At 40.2% G+C, this 16,899-nt stretch overlaps 1 protein-coding gene across 3 annotated transcripts in view; it reads left to right on the forward strand.

The window, feature by feature from the left end:
* Positions 1-2,704: 2,704 nt before the first annotated feature.
* The window catches only part of YWHAZ (tyrosine 3-monooxygenase/tryptophan 5-monooxygenase activation protein zeta), a 30,164-nt gene continuing 15,969 nt past the window's right edge, over positions 2,705-16,899 (forward strand). Inside the window, exons 1-3 of one of the 3 annotated variants that reach the window (XM_064476922.1) lie at positions 2,705-2,773; positions 3,015-3,198; positions 6,062-6,366. In XM_064476922.1, coding sequence (XP_064332992.1) covers positions 6,073-6,366 — 294 coding nt within the window. In that variant the 5' untranslated portion in view covers positions 2,705-2,773; positions 3,015-3,198; positions 6,062-6,072. Of the gene's footprint in view, positions 2,774-3,000; positions 3,199-3,618; positions 3,642-6,061; positions 6,367-16,899 lie in introns of those variants that run through there. The other 2 variants (XM_031439401.2, XM_064476923.1) reach the window with 2 other exon arrangements.

Below are 16,899 nucleotides of genomic sequence, written 5' to 3' on the forward strand. Positions count from 1 at the left end.
GATGTTTTAAATATGTAGTTTCATTTTATCTTCACAACCCTTTGAACAGTAGAGACATTAGATATATCCATTTACAAAGAGATAGCAAGGAATGCTGCTAAACACTATGTATATAAAATACATAATATTGTATATAGTACTATAATTAATATATATAACACATATAAAGTACTATAATTCATATAGATAACACATATAAGGTATAGATCACTTACACATTGTATTACATATATATTATACATTCTATGTATCTTGCATATTTTAAGATTATATTTATATAATTGCTTATATATAATTATAATCACTGATAGAAGATTCTTATATCTTTAACATTTTTACTGAGTGATAGCCATTTTACAATGTTGTGTCAAATTCCAGTGTAGAGCACAATTTTTCAATTATACATGAACATACATGTATTCATTGTCATTTTTTTCACTGTGAGCTACAAGATCTTGTATATATTTCTCCATGCTATGCAGTATAATCTTGTTTATCTATTCTTATACCTTTTATTACATGTATTTATACATTCATTTAATCCTCAAACCATTTAATGAGTGTTTTTATTACCAATATTTTATTGACTTGGATATCAAGACAGAAGGTTAAGCAACTTGACTGAGGCAATAGAGTTGAGCAGTGAAGAAAATAAAACAGGTCCGGCTACTAGTGAAAGTCTCTAGTAACTCTAGTCCCAGAGTTCAGCTTCATAGATTCTATTTATTCTTTGTTTTCAATTATCCTTGACATCTATTATTCCCATTCATCAAAACACTTACCACTTGGGGCTTTCATGACATTCCCTATTCTTGCTTCCCTGTAACCTCATTACAGTTTATTCCATGAACATGTTGATTTGAGTATGTAAAACCTAGCTGTTTCTTAAAATAAATCCACAGCTTATTTATGCAGAGAAATCCTTAAACTTCTAAAATAAAGGGTGTATATTTTATCTAGACATATATTTGAGATACTAAAGAAACACCAGTTTCCTTTTAAGAAATATTTTTAAAACATTATTTTCTGTCAAATTTCTGGTGCCTAGCACTGAAGACAAAAAAATGTTTTAAAAGAAAGCTTTTGAAATATTAGTCATTTTTAAGTGAGTCACGCCCTAAAAGAATTTGCTTGGGAGTCAAAGAAAGGTGACTTTAATATGCCATAAATAAAACCCTGATCAATTTGTTCATGCATTCAGCCTACTATGAATCTGCTCTGAAACAGAAAATAAAAGACTAAACACCAGTAGAAACTTCAGGGAAAACGTAATTTGTAGAATAGTTGTGGCCCAGACATTGTACCCAACATACAGGATAAGATGAGTGCTCAGAAGCACCAGGTCCTGTAAGAGTGAGGAAACACTTTGTGTATCTGCTACAGACAAATTCAATCCTCTGGGGACCTTGAGGCCGAACTCTTGTGAGGCTCCCTGGTCAGCTGAGGCTAACAGCAGGGCCCTAGTAGGTGCTCAATAAAAAGATGCTGTAAAAGTCAATGCGGCCAAGGTGGAGTTTACACAAGAGTAGTAGGAAGAGTTCTGAGTTCGTTCTCTAACTAGAAACTCTAGATGACCTTAGCAACTGGTTTTGCAGGTAATCCAGGCGCTAATCTTTTCTAAACTCTAACACATTTAAAGGAAGACGGGACTAGAGACATTTTACACTGAGTGCATCTCTTTGAACTTCCTTAAGTAGACTGGGTGGAGGCCCTACCGTTTTTTATGTTGGCGCGTTAATGGGGCACCTGCAATTTCCGCCCTTCTCTTTCCCCTCTTCCTGACGGTCCCCGCTCCTCGCCCAGCTAGCAGGCCCACTCCCACCGCCAGCTGGGTTAATCGGGGCCCTGGGAACCACCGTGTCCCTCAAATCTTGCTTCAGGAGAAAACAGGTAATGATCACTATGTTTTAAGCCATTTAAGCCACTGCAGCATGAAAATCTTCAAGTGAAAGCTTTATTTAGACAGAGAAATCTAACCTACGAGAAAAGAGTCAGTACGGTCAAACCTTTTCCTTTGCCTAACTTCATGTTAAGGCCCCCGTGGTCACTTCCATCTAAGGACGCTGTCTCTTCCCCTGGGGGTTTGTAGGCTTTCAGAGAGCCGCGGCGCCTCCTCCCAGGCTCACCTCCCGCCAGCTCCTCCCGCCGGGCCCACCTCACCCCCACTTCGCGCCCACCCATTGTCCCCTCGCAGCTGTCACTGCGCGCAGATTCCCCAGCTCGCGATTGGAAAACCATCCCGTCGCTCAGCCCACACTCTGGGGCCGGATGCCTCACTCTCTTCCGAACCTTAAAAGGCTCCGGACGCCTTCCCGAGCCAGCAGGTAAAGCCACCGCGGCGGAAGGGAGAAAGGGAGGGGCCGCGCGCCCCCGTCGCCTCGCCCTGGAGGGGAGAACGGCAGACTACGGGTGGGGGTGAAATCGCGCCATAACGGCCCTCCCCAAGCCTCTGACCGCATGCCCCCACCCCCAAGTCCAGATCATAATGCCCGCGCCGCTAAGAGGCTCTTGTAATCCAGCCCCCGGGTGGCCCCGGGGACAGTTACCACCGCGAAGCACGGAGGGCGGGGCGGGCCAGGCGGCTTGGAGGGGGTGGGGGGGGGGATGTGAGAAGTCCCGGATGTTGCTGAACCGGAGCCCCTTCTAGAGGGAGTAACAAGCGCAGGCGCAGAAGGGCCGCACGAAAAGCTAAGGTGGGGGCAGGGAGAAATTTCTTCTCGGCTGGTTTAGAGGCGTGAGCCGGCGGTGGCGAGGGATCTGAGGGGAAGGCGAGGTAGGTGGGGGTAGTAGTGGCCAGGAGGGGGACAAAAAGAGGGGCTTCCTGCCCAGGCATACTCGGGACAAGAGTAGAGAAGTTGGAAGCCGAGCGGGCTGGGGAGGAGTGTTGGTAGCGGAGAGGACGCTCGCTCCTCCGCTCGCCCTCTAGCGCGGGCGGGCAGGGCGCGCGCGCTGGGGAGCGGCGGTTGCTCTGGGCCCCCAGAGCTGTGGGCACCAATCAACGGTTGCCATAGCAGCGTTTGACGTCATCGTGCGTGTGGTGCCCCTGCTGCCGGGGCTGGTGATTGGAGGAAACCCCGTGTCTGCGGAGCGGCTGTAGCCTGTGAGCAGCGAGATCCAGGGACAGAGTCTCAGCCTCGCCGCTGCCGCCCAGAGACTGCTGAGCCCCCGTCCGTCCGCCGCCACCCACTCCGGACACAGGTAAGGGACCGGCCGCCGCCTCGTCGCCCCGCTCCTTCCTGTCCCGGGCCAGCCTTCCGAAAGAGCGGGGCCGTTCCCGCTCCACATCCCCTCAGTCTCTTTCGCCCCGCGGTAGCGGCGCTGGGCTGAGGCGGAGTCTCCTCAGGCGGAGACGGGCGGCGGCTTCTCTTCCGCTGGATTCGGGCGGGCGGGCGGCTCGCGGCTGCCTCGGGCTACTTGCTTCCGGATCGACGCCGCGGCCCAGATGAGCGTCCGTTCCCGGTCGGGTCCCCGGGGGTGGGAAGGGCGCCCACAAGCTAGGTCCCCGGGGACCCGCCCGCTCCCGGGGGTGGGCCAACCGCGATCCGACCCGCGGCCCCGAAAGCCCCCTCTTCCGCGCCGCCCCGCTGCCCGCTTCCGCCTGAGATAATGACTCGGCGGCGGCGGGCATTGCAGTGGCGCAGGTGAGGCCGCCCTCTCCCCGCTGTCCTCTTCTCCTCTCCCCTCCCCCTGCCTCTCCCGCCCGCTCCTCGGCGCAGCCTCCGCGCCCTGCGCTGCGGCGGCTGCCGCGGCACCCAGCCCTCCCCCACCCGGGCGGCGGCGCGGGCTCCGGGATGCGAGCCGAGGGGCCGGGAAGCGCCGGCCAGGTAGACCAGGGCGAGGCCGCGCTTCTGGCGAGCCGGCTCTGGGGTGGGGCTCGCCCGCGACAGAGAGCTGAATTTCCTGGGTCCCGGTGGGGGAGGACTTGAATTTTCCCGGCGGGGTGGGGGATGGGGCTGGTTGTCTCTCTCTGGGTGGAGGGGGGCTCGGAGCCCAGGTGGGGGTAGAGACGAGGAAGACGGCGGGCGCTAGAGCGGGAGGGTTCCTCTCTGGGTGTGTAGACGCCGACTCCGCTCTGCGGGGCGGGTGAGCCCTAGCGTAACAGCCGGTGGTGGCCGGGCTAGCCTGGGTGTGGCTCGCCCCCTCCCCCACCTGCCGCAGCTGTCGGGTCCCCGTAGACTAAAGGAGCCCCCTCGGTGTCCGGTGGCGGACGGACGCCGGTGGGAGAGTGGGGTGTGTCCGTGGCCCGGCGGATCGTGGTTCCGCTTCTGCGGGTGGCGCTGGTGTCTGTTCTCCAGGCACAGGCGGGCGGCTCCCCCTCCTTGGCTCGGGCGGGGGCGCTCGGCTCCTCCCTCCGGCCCTGGTGGGGGAATTAACTCTCGGCAGTAGGTTGGGCTCCTTGACACAGATCCGCCATGACAAAGAGGGAGACTCGGGGACTCGAGCGGAGGCACACGCTTGGGCGGAGCCAAGGAGGGGCGGTGAGGATGGAGCGGACGGGGCGGACTGAAGGGTTTGCACTTTAAAGTCATGGTCGGCCAGTTTTCATCTCATCCCCCTCGATGTCTGACGTCGGTTAAGGGTTAAATGGGTGCGGCAAGGCCTAGGAGCGCTGGTTATTCTATGAGAAACCTAATCCATTTCCCCTTGTACCCGAAGGGTTGGGGAGAGAAACCTTTGTGCTGGTTTTAGACAATTTTTTATTAGAAGCAGCATTAGCCTAAGAGCATTTTCGAGTTCCTTGAGGAAAAATCAATAATTTCGAGAAAGGGGTTGAAAGGGGATGTTAATGCGATCACAAATTTTAGTTTTCGCATTGAAACAGTGTACTTCCCATTCAGGCTGATGCTTACTAGTTTAAATACTGGGGACCTGTACCAATTTGGTTTTTGGTTTTTGTTTTTAAGTATTGTGGGATTTCCCTGGGAAGGTAAAGGGAGTCATTCAGTTCCCATAGAGACAGTAGCTCTTGTGTTCATCACTCAGGCTGTACATTTTTCCTTAAAATCATTTAGCCTGTGGGATCATTGTATGACTTAGTATCTTTCTGTGCTATTTTAGGACCTTTCAAAAGAATATCTTAAGGAAGAGTATAGCGGGGGTAAATTGAAAAGTTCAGGGAGCTTTAAAATGAGAGAATTAGAAAGTCACGATAAGAGTAGCTTGAGTTTGAGTGATAACGTATTCAATTAATTTTGACTACTAGAAACAAAATGTAATTATGCATTTAAACTGAACAGTGACATCAGAAACACTGGTTCCCCTGGAGCACTTAATGTGTATATTTTAGTGCTCACAGATAGAGTTGGAGTTCCAGGACTCATGGATATATCTTTTAAGCCTATGCATATTACAAGGTACAGATAAATGAAGCTTTAGGGTCAGTTAGATACTGATCCTTGGTGGTGGTTTTATATTCAGAATATCGTAAAACAAGCAATTTGGTTATTTCTCCGAGAAAATTGGCGTGCTATGCTCAGCTGACAAATGTTGCAAAGATCAGTGAACTTGGGGTGGTGGGGGTGGGGTACCAACTAAAATTTAAACTCTCTTGAAAGGACTAGCTATTAAAAAAGTAAAGACATGTATTAAACTGACATGAATCGTGATTCTCGAAGTATGATAAAAAGTAATGCTCTTCATAGGTGGTGTTTTCACTGAAGAAAGCTGCTTAATTTTGGATTACTTAGTGATACTGCAAACTAGAGTTGAGATTTTGACCAAGTAAGATTAAAGTTGTTTGCAAGGTAGCCTCTTGGTCAAATGTGCTTTGACCTTATGTGAAATTAGGGTCTTCTGAGCAAAGATGAGGTAATGCAATTTTAGTTTTGCTAAACCAGTGTTAGTAGCTTTAAATGTACCTTCTGCATGCTTGAGTGTGCTTTTTTTTTTTTTCTTGTTCTGAGCATCTTTTTGAGAGGCTGCATTAAATTCCTCATGTGAAGAATGTCCCATAGGTAATTAGGTTTGAGAGATTAACATAGTTTATTTACATAGTTTATAATTTTGAGTCTGTTTGTTTTAATGGAAAAAGTATTTAAATGCTACTTTTTTTTTCCTGCAGAACATTCAGTCATGGATAAAAATGAGCTGGTGCAGAAGGCCAAACTGGCCGAGCAGGCTGAGCGATATGATGACATGGCAGCCTGCATGAAGTCTGTAACTGAGCAAGGAGCTGAATTATCCAATGAGGAGAGGAATCTTCTCTCAGTTGCTTATAAAAATGTTGTAGGAGCCCGTAGGTCATCTTGGAGGGTCGTCTCAAGTATTGAGCAAAAGACGGAAGGTGCTGAGAAAAAACAGCAGATGGCTCGAGAATACAGAGAGAAAATTGAGACCGAGCTAAGAGAGATCTGCAATGATGTACTGGTGAGAATCAAACCATTCAGTCTGGCGTCACTGTGATACAGGGCACCTATAATGAATTATCAGTTATGTTACTTATAACTTTTTCTTTCTTTGATTTTTCTTTTCCGTTTAAAGATGGGGTGTTCTAGAAATCGAAGTCTTTTAGGGTGTCATTACTGAGATGTTAAAACACTTGTGGTTAAGTTTGTACAAAATAAGTGCAATGATGATTATCAGTCAGTTCAAAGAGAGACTGGTAGTATAGTTTGTTCTAACTGGAAAGATAAAGTAATAGTATTACCCTTTCAGTTATTAGAATATTTGTTGTAGTTCTAGGGCTGATTTTTTTAAAAGAACATATATGGATGCAGAAATTTTACTTACCTTGTTTTATGTAAGATGTAGTAAGAGACTTGTTGAACACTGTACCCTTCCCTGGGTTAGCCACTATAATGTGCACGTAATGAGTAAGCTACACAGAAAACTGGCGTCGGGGTTGCTTTTGCCTCTTCCTGAATTTAAGTGTTGGAAGTCTACTTTGAGCACTGACAACCACAATGAAAGGTTATGAAAAGCTCAAGCTTGATTTTCCAGGTTCAGTTTTAACTATTCAGTACCTACTGTGTTGAAGCACTGCTTCTCTAAATAGCTTAAGAGAATTGAACATTACAATTTGATTGATTTTAATGTTTTCTTCCAAATGGTGACTTTCTGCTTCAGGAAAGTTTAAATCTGAGGGTAAGTTGATAGAAAATCCAATCATTAAGCATGTAATATCCTATATACAGTAATACTTTTCCCTTTTAATGAACCAGGAGTTTTTGGAATAATATTTAAAGTGGGTTTTACTAAATGATTACCCTTATATTGCAGGACTTCAGTTTATACAAGGTTGGATCTCAGTATGATAGGGCTCTCATATGTGGAGAGATGTAGTATCCCAGTTTATCTGAAAATCCAGCTGCACTACTTACTATTTGAACCTTATTCACAGAAGAACTACTATAATGATGTTGTTGTGGGTTTGGGGTTTTTGTTAAAGTTGTAATAGTATTAGGATTCCTTTACACTAGCCTAACTAATGGAAGAGCGAGTAGCTTCAGTTCCTAAATCATGAGTATTGTTTCTCAAATTTTCTTTAGGCTGCCTTTTTAAAGAACAATAGTTTTTTATCTTAACGTGGGCTCACAGTCTTCTCACTTGCTGTCTGTCTTGTGTGTGGTTTGTTTGTCTTTGATTGCTTACTTGAAATTTTTATATTGATAGCTATCATTTATTTCTAAGATCAGAAGGGAATTCCATTCTTTTATTGAGGCTAAATGACAAATGCTTATCTTTTGGTTTGCTAGGGTAATAATATTTAAAATTTGAAAATACCATGTTTTTCTTTCTGTAATTAAAAAATATGTTAGGCTTTTTCCATCTTGCTCTGTTTACTGATTAGTACCTGTGTACATGTTACTGAATTTTGTTCACTCTCATGTTTTTCCCTCAATTTTTACACCTAATCAAATTTTATTCTGGTTTCAAAGAGTTTGTTGCAAGTTATAATATCCCTTAAGAAAAGTCAATTTTATAAATAAAAGGGGATGTGGTATGGTAACATTTACCCTCTACTAACAAGCTTATTTGCAATTCCAGGTAGGTATTTGCATGTTTTCCACACAAAAAGAATAAAAACTCCTGTCATTGTGAGGGTTTTCCTAGGATAAGACTGTAGTGGTTTTAATGTTACTCCCCTTTTCTTTCCTTATCAAAAAAAAAAAAATACTGCATAGGATCAGTGGGTGAGAATTACTGGGTTAATCTCTAAATAGCTTTTCTTCTTGATATGATTATTTAAGGGGGTTTAATATTGGTCACTACCCATGTTGTTCTTCAGACTAGCACCGGCTTCTCACCAAGTCTAAATGAAATTTCCACTTTGAAAGTATAGATAAATAAAAATTTAATTGCTTTAGCATGCAAAAGGCTCAGAGAATTCTAAAGCTTTTGCTTCCAGCCTTAGTCTATTCAAAAGTTAAGTTCTGTTAGTGATCTTTCACGGCTCATACCTCCTAATATATAGTAGATACTCAAGTATTTGTTAAGTAAATGAGCAGAAAGTCTTTGGGAAAGAGAATAATAGGAATTAGGTTAGCAGCACTGCTAATTTTCCAAGGCCTTTTCTGCTTCAACTTGGGAAAATTTGATATTTACAGATACTGTGATTCTTTACAGGCAGGCTTCTTTTCCCTATCTTTTTTCAGACAGGTCATGTTGCCTCTGGAAACATATTGCATGAAATTCCTTCTCCCCTTTTTAGTAAAATGGGAGAATAAAATACAGCAGAACTGATATTTCTTCTAGGGAAAAAAATTCTTTGAAGTGATGTACTTGGTGATTAGTGAAAGTATGCTTAATTATATCCCAGGATCTTACTTACATGATAAAAATATAACCAATTATAATTTTTATGACTCTACTTCTTCCCCCCCCAAACTTTGATTTTTTGGGGGGAAAATAAGCAGGTAATATCTTTCCAGAATTAATGTTACTGGCTTGGGGTATTAGTGATGGACCAGACCTCATTGTTTATTGAGTACCTGTATCATACTGGCTTATTCTTTCTTCCATTAGTGGGAGCTAACCTCCACTGTTCAAAGTTTTTCTGAAGAGCTCTTTAGTCCATTATTAGGTTACTGCCATTCTAGTTATGTGCATCTGTCAAGTGTTTAGTTTATATAATTTCCTAAGAAAAAGAGCAGGGACCATGTTACTTTGTACAAGAGTCAGAGAGCATTACTGTGGGAAATGGTCACTGGCGTATTCTTCCCAACATGGACTACTCTTTATGCAAGATAATTTGCTGTTCTTCTCTTCTTTGGGTTGTTAATTTAAAATTGCAGTATGTGAACTAATGCAGTCTGTCTTTTCTACCAGATCTTAGACCAGATCTCTTTGTTAGTGGGGGTGGACCTCAGCACTAATGATGCTTAGCATCTCTTCTGCCTAATTTCACAAGAAGCCAAAAATTGGGTAGTTTTGTCTTGAAGATGATGAAATGGAAAATGAAATGAGGAAATGCATATTAGATTGAACCTAAATCAAACTCAAAGAAGAATGTAGAGCTCCAGGTTTTGAATCAAACCAACTTTTTACCATTGAATAGCCAAGTGGCCTGAAGAAATCACTCATCTCTCAGAGAAAAACTGAGCTCAATTAAATGGGAATAATATCCACTCCATGGGAATGTGGGGAATGAAAATCATGTAATGCTCTTAGCATGCCACTTATCTCAGCTTTGGGCTTCTGTTTAAAGCAGTGACAAGAGTATAAGCTGGCCTCTAATAGTATAGAGGACTCTTAACTCAGGATTCCAAGAATTAGATTTAAAAGATCCAAGAAGCCTTAAAAATTGGGTGTTTTTTTTAGAGGAGAAGGTCCATACTGGCCAGCAAATTTTTAAAGGTTTCATTTAAAAATTTGGAAACCACTGGTATAAGGTAAAAAGAATGGCTTCCTCTCCTATTAGGACATAACAGTTGGGAACAGTAGTTGTGTGATTCAGTTGACTTGACTGAGTTCCATTTTATTATGCTTTTCTACATTTTTAAGGAGTGGTTTTTAAGGTGTGGTTGCTGGGCACTGGTTTTTATCTCCAGCTCATAGAACTGCCGTTGAGCAGAAGCAAGCTAGAAAACCAGGCAGCTTTGGGGTCCTTCCTAGACTGACTGTATTAATATATGTCTTGAGCTTTAAAAACTGCTATATAGAGTTTTAAGTTGAAAATCACTAGGCAGCTCATTTATTGGAATAAGGGCTTCTTAAAAGAATTCTGGTGTTATGTTCATTTTTATCACATATGTTTTGTCAGGCACTGCTTTTGATATGTTTCAGAGTACAAAGACTTCATACGACATCGCAGATAGCAACAGTCCCTCTTAGGAAAGAGTACATTAGACAGTCTTTTTGGTAATAAAATTCAGTAGTCATTTTAAAAGAGTTTTCATGACAACCATTAAGTATTACATCTAGTGAGGTATTGTACAGTTGGAGAGTCTGAGACATATGAAGTGGAAATGAGAGAAAATAAAAGAACATAGACTGGAAAGGCCTAGCATAAAGCCAGTCTATCAGTTAAGTGGGATTTGGTTAATCTAGCAAATTAAGTGATGGTTCTGTAAAAGAGTTGTTGGAGTCTGGATCATTCTATCAGAACATTATTAGGTAGGAATATTGCTTCATTTAAAAATCCTTTTCCAGTAATTTTGTAGTAAATGAGCCTAGGAGAGAGGGGTACTGGTTAGATCATGAAGGGCCTACTATATTGGAAATAAGGATTATTATTAACAGCCACGGGCAAACTTCAGACAAAAGAAATGACACAAGATTTTGCCTCTAACAAGGTAGACTGACATACAAAAACAGTTTTCCTTTTATAAAGGAAATCAGAGCTTTTGATTTGACCCTTTTTTTTTTTTGAAGATTTGATCTCTGATAATCTGGTTCTGTTCTTTGGACTAATTTTCTCCTTTGTTAATATCAGAATAGATTCTCAGTGCCCTCCATCACAGTTTATCATCTTTTATACATTAACTTTTGGTTTTTTTGGAATTGGGGCTTTAACCTATGAAAAACTTAGGAGTTTTTTTCCCCCCTGTGAATATATCTGTTTTCGTATCTGATGAGTGGTTCTACCACATAAAGGGAGCCCAGTATAGGAAATAGTTCAGTGTTTATAATACTGAATTGTTATTGGACCATTTAGATTAATTTGACCACAAGCTTTTTATTCCAAAATAAATGATCTTTGGCACATTTACATGGAAGAATGTATGTATGAGAAATAAATTTTTTTGAAGTCAAAATTATGGGTGTTCTGGTATCAGCTGACTTAATATATAGTCTCTTGAAATTGTAATAATAGGCTTTAGAATTTTTTTTCCTAGAATTCCTGAGATACCCATATTGAGAGTTCATCCTGGTTTCCATAGCTCTTGCTTTATTACGATTTTAACATAGAGAATAAACGTTGCTCTTTAGGAGATTTAGAATTATTGTCAGTTTCAGTATGCTGCAAGCAAGAGTTCATCTTCCTTTTGAAACTACCTGACCTTTCTAGCCATCTAATTTTTAGCCATTTTCCAGCCTTAATCAAAAATGACATCTTGAACTCAACTTTGACTTCATTTTCTGATTGCAAGTAGTTATTGCTGTGTTGCTTAGATCATTGGTTCTCTCAACCCTTTACTCTCATGTTGATACTCATGTGTATGACACTTCTATGGGTAGTACCCAGGATTTGCTATTCCCATTGTACTAGTAGTTCTACCCCTTACTCTCTCACTCAGAAGCATATTGGCAAGAGTGATGTTGTAAGGATAAGCTTGACCTAGTGTTAATGGGCAAAAGCTAAATTGTAAACTTTTTACTGCTGCTGGTGGTCATTCACTTGGACTGGGTATCTTTACTGTTCTTTTCCCAGTTCCATGCTACATACAGCTCTTACTCTTATTTTATAAAACAGTTCTTTCCTTCTGTCCATTTGCTTGATCTTTATCAAAATATTCTACACAAAGCCTTTGACTCTGATTTGGTCTTCTCACTGTTCCTGACACCGACCATTGCTAATTCCCATCTTTATGGCCTGAGGGTTTCCTGCTTTATTACTCTGATTTATAGCTTATTTTAATATTGATGTCCTTTTTTTTTTTTAACTCTAGAAGATTGGCTCTATTCCTTCATTTCCCTTGAAAACAGGACCATTGACGCATGTGGTGTTTAATCTGTGAAGTATGCTGAAGAAATATGATATGCTTAATGTTTAGGTGGCACAAGTTTGAATTTGGCTTGAGAGAAAAGGCATGCTTAGCCACCATGTTCTTATCAGTTCCCATTGTACTGAGTACGTTTTGCAACAGGTCATTCCGTATTTGTTCCCTAGTGAGTAATTCCCTATAATGAAGAAAAACTTGTATCTGAAAATTGCTCTGCAGTAGCAGTCATTTGTCATTTGTCATTGATAAAGTTTTACACTTTCTGGTAAGGTATAATGTGACATAAGTACTAATGTGGTGTAAAATAGTCTTGGTAGATTTCACTAATTTTTTCTGTTGACTTATTCTTTTGCTATATAGTATGGATCTTGGAGACAAGAAAGCATGGATAAATATAGCTGGCTTGTTATGTTACCAGTATGGTCCTGTTGTATTGCAGCATATTGCAAAAGGTTTCAGCATACAGGCTTTTTCTGAGTTTCTTTGACAGAATTTGTTGTGAGCTTTCTTCCCTTCTCCCCCAAATAAAAATATGGTTACAGTGGTATTAGCCATAGTAGGATGGCAAAGTAAAAACGTAAGGTCAGTCAAATGTTAATCTGTAGAGTTAAGTAGATCAAAATAAGACTGTCCAGTGGGTTGGCCTTATTTATTCTTTTAAATCTAGGAAAGATCCATTTGTATTTAATTTTCAAGGAGTGCCCACTTTTTGTGGTATTGGAATTTCATTTATTTGAATTGTTTAATGAATTGGACATCATTAGAGAAGTTAGAAACACTTTAGTGGAGGTTAACTTCCATCTTGCAAACGAGTTTTGAGACCTAGAAGTTTTTTTTAAATTAGCAGTATTACCAAGGAACCCAGTGGTGAGTTTAATGTTTCTCATCTGAGTAAATACAAATGCGTTTCTGAGGAATACTACTTCTCTTGTTGATCCAAGACTGTTGAATTGTCAGCTTATAATTATTTTTGCTTGTTAAAATAGTATTAAACACTATTGCCCAGTTTCAAAGGATACTTGAACCACGTTCAACCCAGAGACACTTGATGAAAGTTCTGCTCAGAACACATTAGCTTTAAAATGTGGTTCTGAAAAATGTACAGTTGAGGACAATGTTTTATATAGGCATGCTGTAGAATAATTAGAATAAGCAAGTTCTCAATTCAGTAATTTGATGAATATTTTACTGCTGTGTTTAGAAGATGTTTGAAAATAAGACGTATCAAAGGGTTCATGCTCTTGTTAATAGTAATGACTTTTCCTTCCAGTTTTCCCTTTGGTAGTTTCCATCTGATAAGAGATGATTACCATCAGACAGTTAACTTAATTGGATCATAGGGATGAGACTCAAGAATAATCTTGTGTAATATTCCTAAAAATAAAGTAAAATGTGTACTGCCTTACTTAAAAGGGGTGATATAACCTAGCACAGGCTATGTACACTTTGGGGGTTTGAATTTTTAATTTATTTTATGACTTTGGGCAAGTTATTAATCTCTGACTCTTATTTCCACGTCTTCAAATGGGAATGGTAATGGTAGCATCTACCTCTAGGATGTCTTGTATATAGAGTTAATATATCCCCATGATGATATTAAATAGCAGATACACTGCTTACTTTCTTTTGTGCTTCTGTGATGTCACATCATTGTGGCTTGATTTATTAATTTTGGATTAAATTTAAGAGAAGTTTTAATAAGCAGCTTAAACTTTAATATTTATTGATTACCTGCTATTTTATAAACCCTGTGCTATAAAGAAAAATACAATAGATATAAAGAGCCTGTGCTCTTAAAAAAAATCTCAACAACCTAGAGGGGAAAATACTATGTGTTGGTCGAATTCAGAAAAGCTGGTCTTCAACTTTTTTAAAAGTGGCTGATAAAATCTGGTCCCACTAAGGGGTTTATACGTAATATGCAATGTGCACGTGCACGTTTAAAAAACAGTCGGAAAAAATGAAGTGTTTTAAACAAACAAAAATGCTTTGTGATAGAAATATTGAGAAATGGGGCCTTGGTTGGTGAGAAACTTCAGCCCAGGTCAACATTAACGCCAACTCTGAAAGGGGGTCTGGAGGTAGGGAGAAGGAAAGCCCTCAAAGAGTGTCAGTAAGTTTTAGCAGTTACCGCTCAGGGCTCGGTGGGTTATTTTTGGTATCTTTCACTATTTTACTTTGAATCTTTAGGAGGTACATTTTGAATATGAAATTTAATTCTCCTGGGGATTATTTTGCTAGCATTAAGGATCCAGAGGCAGGCAGTTCTGATTTAATTTAGTAGTTTTTAGTCCCACTTATTGTTAACCTTTTCACCCAATTGATTTTTCCAAAAAAAAAAGTTTGTGTTTTTTTTTAAGAGCACTTGAGGCGTTCTATAAGCATTGAGTTTTTGTGTGGTTATCTTTTGGTTTTTTGGCAAAAAAAAAAATGGAGCCAACCACTCTTAATTTTTAACAGGAATTTAAATGAAATTTTAGGCTGGTCTTAATATTCCTTAAATACCAGGGATAATCTATTTGGTATTCTTTTTGGTATTTTAAAAGTTCAGTGGTGAAAATGTGCCATCTATTTCTTATTAATGATAAATGCATTCAGTTAAGTGATTGGTCAGAATTCTCTATGATTCCATTCTTGAACTTTATTTTAGCAGCTGTCTCTTTTCTATATGACCGTATCATTTGTAGAACACATAAAATTTTAGTCTTAGGCCAGCATTGCACAGAAAGATGAGTGCGCAGAACGTCAAAATGTCTGCAAATGTCTACCAAATTAGTTCTTAACCACCACCTAATTCATTAGCATTTTGGTGGAATACTTTTCTAATTGGTTGGAAGCAACTGGTGAAGTTGCAAATGAAAGAAAGCCATTCCAGCCACGAGAGGGAGTAAGAGACTAATTTCCAAATTGATGGGCCTCTCTTGCGACAAAAATAGCTGCTTTTTTTTTTTTTCTTTCTTTCTTTTTTTGAGAATTTTGAGGGTTCTAGGAATGATAAAAGTCTTAGTGGCTCTGTAGAATACAGTGGAAGTCCTGGGGAAATTTCCTCTGTGCACAAGGGAATTGTGCAAGACCAGAAATTTAAACTTCTACATTGTGCTGTGGAATTTAAATTAAGTTTCATACTGATGATATTTAAAATGACATTTGTGGGGCTTTTGAGTCTTTAATAATAAAGTAAATTAGGAATTGAATTTTATAGAATCACTGAATTTTAGACTTAAAGGAGCATCCAACCTAGCTTTTTCATTTTCACAGGTCAAGAAGCTGAAGCAGAATAAGACTTTGTCCAGTTACTTGATCTGTATGCATGTTTGTTCTTTTAAAATCTAGGAGAGTCCCTATTGCATTTAATTTACAAGGAGTGCCCAATTTTGGTTGTATTGAAATTTCATTTATTTGAGTTGCTTAATGGGTTGGACATTCCAGAATTAGAAACGTTTTTTTAGTGGAGGTTAAATCCCATCTTGCAAACTGGAAAATTTACCGTTTTGTTTAATTAAAAGTGATGGCTTTAGTTTTAGACTATATTTTAGGGCTCTGTGCTTAAATGAAAATAACAAGAATCACACTTGAGAGCCTTGTGCCTCAAGTTCATGGCACTTTTTCTATTTTAGCTGTCGGGATTTTTTTGAGCCTGTCTGGTACGAAAGGATAATACCTATTTTCTGACCTCTTTTCTTAGTTGTGTTCATGGAAGAGGGCGGCGATAGTACAATCTAAAACAGGAATGGGTTATGGAGGCTTGGTCTTCCCCGTGCTCATATCTGGTATGGTCAAGGCAAAGGAGATTGACCCAGCTATGTTTTCAAATTGCAGTCCATAAATGTCTCAGTAGAGGTTGATTCTTTTGCTTTGATGTTCTGGGACTGCTTAATATTTGCTTAGTGACATTTTATATATATTTTTATCTTAATGGAAATTAAATTTAACACTGACCAATTGGTGGAATACTGTTAAGACAAAGTGGGAACCTCCTCTCCACCCCTCATATTTTTATTTACAAATGCATCATTTGTTTTTGTGCTGTTTTTCTCCTTAATACAAGTTTTACCGGCCCAATAAGGAAATTTAAAAAACACAAATGAGCACAGAAAGGGTGTATGGGTGGAGAGCAAAACTCACTGGAAATGCCATCTTCCAGAAATAGTCACTATTAAAAAGAGTTTTCCTTTAAAACTTATTTTTATATAATGGTAATATCAAGTAACCAAAAGGGAAAATAACCCTTTCTACATATGGTAGTTAAACTGCCTTTCTGACGAGTTACTTATTTTCAACTCTTTATTTTGAAATAATTCAAGTTGGGGGGGTAGAATTTCCCATATATCCTTTACCTCATTCCCCAAATGTTAACATGTGTAACTACAGTATAATAATCAGAATCAGTAAATTAATAAAATAATGAATAAAATAAACTGTTATATAATCTGTAGCACTTATTCACAAATTATACCACTCACTGTCATTGTCTAATTCTAATCCAGAATTCAGGATCACAGTTTGCATTTCATTGTCATGTCTCCGTACTCTCCTTTAATTTGAATCAGTTTTTCAGTCTTTGCCTTTCATACTTTTGTCACTTTCTTCAAGAGTACTGGCCAGTTATTTTGTAGAATGTCAAATTTCAATTTGGATTTGTCTGGTGATTCCTCATGAGTAAATTCAGATTTTGCATTTTGGGGGGATATTCCTGGAAATGATACTGTGCCCTCCTTGGTGCATCATAATAGCAGACACATGCTATTATCCTGTTACCTAACTATTACCTAGATAGGACATTATATTTTTGAGT

Source organism: Camelus dromedarius, chromosome 20, assembly GCF_036321535.1.
Source record: "Camelus dromedarius isolate mCamDro1 chromosome 20, mCamDro1.pat, whole genome shotgun sequence".
Lineage (NCBI taxonomy): Eukaryota > Metazoa > Chordata > Mammalia > Artiodactyla > Camelidae > Camelus > Camelus dromedarius.